At 36.2% G+C, this 7,741-nt stretch overlaps 1 protein-coding gene across 1 annotated transcript in view; it reads right to left on the bottom strand.

Moving 5' to 3' along the window:
• LOC114047433 (T-cell receptor-associated transmembrane adapter 1) overlaps positions 1-7,144 on the bottom strand; it is a 76,013-nt gene extending 68,869 nt beyond the window's left edge. The window contains exon 1 of the mRNA XM_027868248.1: positions 6,936-7,144. Coding sequence (XP_027724049.1) covers positions 6,936-6,942 — 7 coding nt within the window. The 5' untranslated portion in view covers positions 6,943-7,144. The remainder of the gene's footprint in view (positions 1-6,935) is intronic.
• Positions 7,145-7,741: the final 597 nt, after the last annotated feature.

Below are 7,741 nucleotides of genomic sequence, written 5' to 3'. Positions count from 1 at the left end.
AGTAGTAGTAGTAGTAGTAGTAGTAGTAGAAGTAGAAGTAGAAGTAGTAGTAGTAGTAGTAGTAGTAGTAGTAGTAGTAGTAGTAGTAGAAGTAGAAGTAGAAGTAGTAGTAGTAGTAGTAGTAGTAGTAGTAGTAGTAGTAGTGGTAATAGTAGTAGTAGTAGTAAACTATCTCCTAACAAATATGACTAAACAAATTGAGGGAAAAAAAATTAAGAATCATTAGACTACGTGAAAGTCAGGAACAACGAAAAGAGCCTAGCCTTCATTTTCAAGAAATCTTAAATAAAAAATTACCTAGATCTCTTACAACCAGAGGGCAAACAGAAAATAGAAAGAATCCAACAGTCACTTCTCGAAAGAAACCTCAAAATGAAATCTCCCAGGAACATTACAGTCAAAATCTGGAGCTTCTAGGTCAAAGAAAATAATATTGCAAACAGCCAGAAAGAAATAATTCAAATACTAAGGAGCCACAGTTAGGATCACACACAATTTAGCAACCATCAATCTATAGAAGTGGAGAGCTTGGAATATGACATTCCAGAAGACAAAGATTTGCTGTAAGGAATAATTTACCCAACAAAATTTAGTATAATCTTAGAGGGGAATAATATATCTTTAATGAAAGAGAAGATTTCAACATATTCCTGATGAAAATGTCGGAACTATGTAGAAACTTTTAAGTTAAAACACAGGAGTTAATCGAAATATAAAAAGGTAAATATAAATAAATAGTGATAAAAGACTAAACAAAGGTAAGATTCTCACATTCTAATATGGGGAGATGATATACATGTCCCCTGTGAACCCATCATCAGAGGTCATAGAGGGAATCTAGTTAGACAGAAATCCTAGGATTGGTTCTTTTATGTCTTGATAATCTTAAAAAAAAAAGGAAAGGGAAGGGAAGAGAAATATACTGATGGCACTGGGGGGAAGGGAAAGGAAGGTTAGTGAAAATTATCTAATACAAGGAGAAAAGGGTGGAGAGAGTCACTGACATTTGACCCTTACTCATCTGAATAAGTCAAAGTAGGGAAGAATATACATACACACATATAGGCATAACTGAATACAGAAATACATTTCACTCCATAGGGAACTAAGAGGAAAAGAGTAGAAGAAAGGAGAATTTAGAAAGAGGTTAGATTAAGGGAAGGATAATTCCTAAGGAAAACAAACTCTAAAGTTATACAAAAATATTTATAGTTCTTCTTGAGGTGGCAAAGAATTGCAATCTGAGGAGGTGCCCATCAATTGGGGGAAAACTGAACAAATTATAGCGTATAAATATGATGGAATACTATTGTGCTGTAAGAAATTATGAAAGAGGTAGTTTCAGAGAATCCTGGGGAGACTTGCATTGACTGATGTATAGTAAAGTGAACAGAACTAGGAGAACAACTTATTCAACAACAACAATAATATAAAGACAAACAACTTAAAAAATACTTAGGAACTCAGATCAGTGTAATAACCAAGTATAATTTCAGAGAATTAATGATGAAATGTGCTGCCTTCCTCCTGATAGGGCTGAAAGACTTAGAGGACAAAATAAGATTTTATTTTTCTTTTAGACATGGTCAATGTGAAAATTTATTTTTTTACTATATATGTTTTCTTTCATTCTTAATTAAAGAAAGGTGTGAAGGGAGAGAGAGAGAGGATTTTTTCTCATTAAAAAATAAAATTTGATTTTAAAAAAGAATCAGAAATTAAGGGTCTCACTAATTTATTTGACTGTGTTGTTATAAGCATCCAACAACTTTATGACACTAAAAATGTTGTTATGATCAAATGAGGTAATATTTGTAAAGTACTTAGCATAGGGCCTGTGTGTTGAAAATACGTCTTGTTATGGTCCCCATGACCACCTCACCAATACAGTAAACAAATATGTAAGTGATTAGTATAAGTTAGTAATAATAGGAAACAGGAGCTAAAAATGTAAAAGAGGAACATGGAGATCACTGGCTAAAACTATATCCTAAGTTAATTAAGACCACATTTATACGTCTATAGATTATATACTAAACTAGGGAAAGCCAATTAGATCCCAGTAAATGGCCCTGGTCTACAGGTGCAAGATAAGCACCAGCATGTGCAGTAAAATCTGAAAATGATATACTAATATGACAATCTTAAGGGGACATCAGTACACTAATGAGGCAAGCCTAAGGTGGTATGATAACATTTAGTCCATCCCCCCACAACTAAAAACTATAAGAATGAAGCTTCCAAATCCTGCCTTTCAAGCACTTCTCTGATCATGCTGCCTGAGTGCTCTCAACTCTGATCTGTTACATAAGTGACTCCATATACTCCTCTTTCTCCCCTATTCTCTTCCCCACAACATCTTCCTCTGTACTCCCTGTGCCATATTAAAGTGTGATTGATTAATTATCCTCCACCTACTGCCAGATCCTCTTTGTCAGTATCCAAAGAACCATCATATTCTTCCTAACCCAACCGGGAACCCCATGTGGTCCCTCATTAGGCATAAACCAAGCATCTAGACTAGGGCTAAGTTGTCAGCAGCCACACTTTCTGTGGGGTAGCATGGTGCTAAGAATACATTAGTAAAAACCAAAGGCTGATTACTGAATGCTGTGTTCTTATGGATAAGGACTTCCCTTCACAGTTGGCCTTAACAGAACACCTACACATAATAGGTGCTATAGAAATGCTTATTCTCTTCCTCTCCCTCCTTATATACTAAATAAAGTTATCTTTATGAAAAAATTAAGTAACCTCTTTATTTTATTTCTTATATGCATATACATAGTATTGCTGTTCAGTCGTTTTTCAGTCATGTCTGTCTCTTTGTTACCCCATTTAGGGTTTTCTTGGCAGAGATACTGTAATGGTTCACCATTTCCTTCTCCAGCTCATTTTACAGATGAGGAACTGAAGCAAACAGGATTAAATGACTAGCCCAGGGTCACACAACTAGTAAGAGTCTTAGGCCAGATTGAATTCAGGAAGATGGATACTCTATCTACTTCACCACCTAGCTGCCCTTTATACATGGTAAATACATGTAAATAAAAGAATTTATTTCCTTTCATGTTTAATAGAGGGTCATGGGAAGGTTTATTTAAAAAAAAAAAAACTTAGAGGCAGCTAGGTGGCACAGTGGATAGAGCACCGGCCCTGAAATCAGGAGGACCTGAGTTCAAATCCAACCTCAGACTAAATACTTGACACTTACTAGCTGTGTGACCCTGGGCAAGTCATTTAACCCAAAAAAAAAAGGTTAGAAACTTCTGATCTAGTCCATCTTGAAGATCTAAAACCTAAGATTTTATGATCTTTTCTAACACCTGCCTCCCAAGTGTTAAAGCATTATTATCCATCTTCCACACAGCAGTCAAAGTGAATTTCCTAAAGCACACATCTGACCATATCACCTCCCTCTATTAAATAAACTGCAGAGATACCCTATTGCCTCTATGATCCGATATAAAGTCTGCTCTTTGACATTTAAATTTCTTCACAACCCGGCCCCTCCAGACTGGACTGTCTTTTTACCCATTATTTCCCTCCTTGCATTCTACAATCTAGCTGTGTTGACCTGTTCCCTGTTCTGTATAAATGACACTCTATATCCAGTTTCTATACCTTTGCGGTAGGTACCTTATGCCTGGAATGTACTCCCTCCTCCCCTCTACCACCTGAAATCTCTAGTTTCCTTCAAAACTCAGCTCAAATACCAGCATCTAAGTGAAGTCTTTCCTGATCCCTCAGATGCTAGTGTTATCCCTCCCCAAACTACCTTGTAGTAATTTTGTATACGCTATGTATATACCTATAAATTTTCATGTTGTTTCCCCCATTAGAATATAAGTTCCTTGAAGATAGAAACTATTTCGTTTTTGTCTTTTTATCTCCACTGCTTAGCACTGAGCCCGGCACATCGTAAGAGCTTAATTGAAGCTTCTTGATCAATGATAAGACAACCAAGTTCCAGAGGGGTCATATGGGTACCAATTGCATGTGCAGAACAATATACCAAACGCTAATGGGAGAGGCACAAAAACAATAGACTATACACAGATAAAACTCTATGCATCCTTAATTATGGCATTACCTCATCAGCTAGATTGCAAATATATATTTCTTTTTTTTTTCTTTTTTAGGCAATTGGGGTTAAGTGACTTGCCCAGGGTCACACAGCTAGTAAGTGTCAAGTGTTTGGTCTGAGGCCAGATGTGAACTCAGGTCCTCCTGACTTCAGGGCTGGTGCTCTATCCACTGCGCCACCTAGCTGCCCCGCAAATACATCTTTCTTGTATCAAATGTTTCATGATTGAACTACACTTTCACTAAGAAATTTGTTGATAACAAAGTTGAAGAATCATATGGCATCAGAGAGATGTTCATACTCTATTACTTAGTCACTTTAGTAAAATTCTCCAGGTCATGACCAGTCTTCTTTCCCAGACTAAAGCAATCTCTTAATTTAGATTAGTGATCTTAAAAACTCACTCAACTACTCAAAGTGATCTGTGATTTCATCAATGAAGACATTTCCTCTGATGATGAAGACCATTAGAGGAAACATTCATCTGTGTCAGCCCATTATTTGCAATTCTTGGTCATGTTCTCCCATAAATTCATCATTGAAGGGTCTCCTAAAACAACAGATCTCTTCCTTGCTTTCGCCTGACATTGTAAATATACTATTCAAATACAAACACCATCCATCAGCTATCCCTTGCTCTCACCATGAGACCAACACTCTTTTTTTCTGTATATGTTTTTAATTGTAAGTTCCACTCATCCTTTATAATTCCTTATTTATGATGTGTTGCAGTCTATGCCTTATGACTGATACTAATTTTCAATTTTTCAAAGACTGTAATATTCCATGCGTCATAGTTACCCAACACCACTAGGCTTTTGGCATTTTTAAATGGGTCCTCATTTCAAGGAAAAGTTTAGGGTCATTAAAGAACTTTACGATTGGAACATGGATGGAGAGAAGGATATCGACACTAATTACAGTATTTTCATAGATGTTTAAACTATGTAAATCAGTTTCCATAATAAGGAGGATAAAATCTATTAAAAACCACCTTACTCAGCTAACATGACTCCCTTGCCAAGAGAGATATGACATCTGAGGTCAACAGCAATTTAAGATATAAACTTGCATATAAAATCTACAGAGAAGAGTAGTAGACAATTGTGAGTAATATTACCTCATAAAACAGAAAGGAACAATGAAAGTTAGAAGCCAGTTTAAGGAAAACTTGGCAAATGACCTACCTTACTCAAATCTTTCTGGATTCTGGATTCATTTCAGCAGGAACAAATCCTTTTCAACATTAAGGACATTGGAATCTAAACCATAGTCCTAATTGTACTTAACAGGAGGTAGAAATTTCCCCTCAGAGAACAGAGGTAGGTAAAGAAATTGGATCAGAACAAGTGTGTTCAAAGAATGTCTGTGATGGAGGTGACAGAATTGTGAGGACATTGAGAAAACTGTGTGGCTGAGACATCAAAACCCACCTTTAGATCAAGATGCTTTCAAAATTCCTAGTAGTTTCTGAAATTTTTGGATAAAAGTTCTCTCTTCTTACTTGCATTTTGGTTAGTCTAGATTTTAGTTCCCTTTCTCCTCAGTATCTCAGTGATTGAAATAATCTTCATTAACAATAATAGCATCTATATAGCACTTTAAGGTTTGCAAAAGTCTCCAATCTGGTGACTCTGAATTCTGGATGTCTTTCCTTAATTCATTGTTTTAGTCTGAGTGCCAAAGCCAGTTTCTGTGCCCTCTTCTATAAATTAGGGATTATATACTCCTTCCTTGTTGCCAATGCTTTGCAGGGATGCTTAATTCACAAATGCCCTAAAAAATACTGAGAAAATTAAAGTGATACATAAATTTACAATCCCAAAGAGTTCAAAAAATAGAAAAAAGGCCCACATGTACAAACATGTTTATAGTACAGTTATCCCTTCCACATTGCAACGCTCCCCGACATGGTTTCTATATGTCACAGGTCACATAAGAAATTAAAAGGGAATTTGGGGGGTAATTTTGCAGAAGCTACAGACGACACACCAAGGTCAGAAGATGACACAGAACCCACGACCAAATTCTCAACCCAAATTTTACAATAAGGTACTGTAAAGACAGCCATTTCTCTGTCAATCCAACTTTAATTTTAAAAAAATCCTGTCAACTGTAGATAGATAATCAAATTAGTTTCCATTAAGTAACAACATTTCTCTTAGAGCTACTTTTCATGCCTGCTAACCCAGAAGCGTGAAAATCATCTGCCAGTTTATGTTTCTAGTGTATTATAATTTTAAAACAACTGATTTAGAATTCTGCCCTTGCAAATTAAAAAAAGAGAAATATGCCATCATTGTTAAAGAGAGTCATAAAATGAACTCAATAGGCACAACCCTCAGAAATAATCCATTAAGTGGGCAAGTGGACTTGAGCTACTGTTAGCAAAATTTTCAGAGGGATTGAATTGACTCCTTCGGAAAATTCCTTTGCTTAAACTGCTATGAATTAGAACAAGGTTCATTGGTCACAAGTTACAATGACTATTTCAAAAGGAAAAAAAAATTCACAGTCAACGAGGAGCTCCTCATGATGAGATTTATATTTTTAAGCCAAAAGCAATGTTATGGTATCATCCAGGAACCCATAAGAAGCTTGATGCTATAGGTACAGCAAGGCCTTCGATGTCATTGCTTTCCCAACAACTATGCACCGCAGTAGAATCTTCAATACATTTACTAATTCCATCAGTTTTTCTTCCCAGTTTCACATCATTTCCAGCAAGAGATTTAGATACTGAGTCATGAGTTTCTTGCTTTAAGAACTTGGATTCACCCTGGTCTGTTAAACGCATTTATTGTAAGCCTACACAGAGTAAGGAAATAGACTTTAAAGCATCACTTACCTGACATCCTTGTTTTCTCAGACAGATTTGTTCACCCCCATAAGTAAAATGTAAGTAGTTAAAAGAAACAAATGCCCACAAATAGCTTTCTGCTAAATGATACTGCTCCCTAGCACTACAAATAACAGTGCAATGTGCCTGATCTTCATCTGCAACTCAGTTTTTCATGCCTATTTCTTAAAATCCTTTGTGTGCACTTAGTTCAGTTGCAAACAGGAAATGTGGTGATAGAGGCTTTTTCAGTTGAAATATATAACTAGCGGGCCCCTCTTTTGTTTTGTAACAGGAGAAGAAAACTTACAGGCCTCTTTAAATTTTGGACGTTTGATCTTCATCAATAACACGAATCCAACAAAGAAAGAAATCATTCAACTAAGACACAGGCTACACTAGGAGGAACTTAGTGGGCTTATACATCAAAATTTCTTGGGTAGCTGAATTCTTCTCTGAATTTCTTGTCCCTGTTCGGAATGGGAGTCACTCTATGGGTAATTGGATCCTTCTTCTCTGAGTTTCTTCTCCCTATTCAGAGTAAACAATGAGAAGTGTCAACAATGTCCCTTAGCAAATAGGAGTCCTTAAAAGAAGAAAACAAAAACAAAAATGCTAAACTAGGATGAACCTAAGCCATAATTACGTATCCCTGACAATAACAGGTGGCTATTTATAAAGCCCTTGAACCAAATGCTTTTCTCACAAAGCCCCTGCAGATATTACAAGTATTGTTATCTATTGTACCCTGTTCCAGGATGGACTAACGTGTGCCAGTGATTGAGCAAATCTCTGAATGAAGTGAGGAGAAGGTA

This window comes from Vombatus ursinus, unplaced genomic scaffold (assembly GCF_900497805.2).
Source record: "Vombatus ursinus unplaced genomic scaffold, bare-nosed wombat genome assembly UNPS02001419.1, whole genome shotgun sequence".
NCBI lineage: Eukaryota > Metazoa > Chordata > Mammalia > Diprotodontia > Vombatidae > Vombatus > Vombatus ursinus.
The sequence above is the reverse complement of the archived record's forward strand: the minus strand, read 5'-3'. Positions and strand labels throughout refer to the sequence as shown.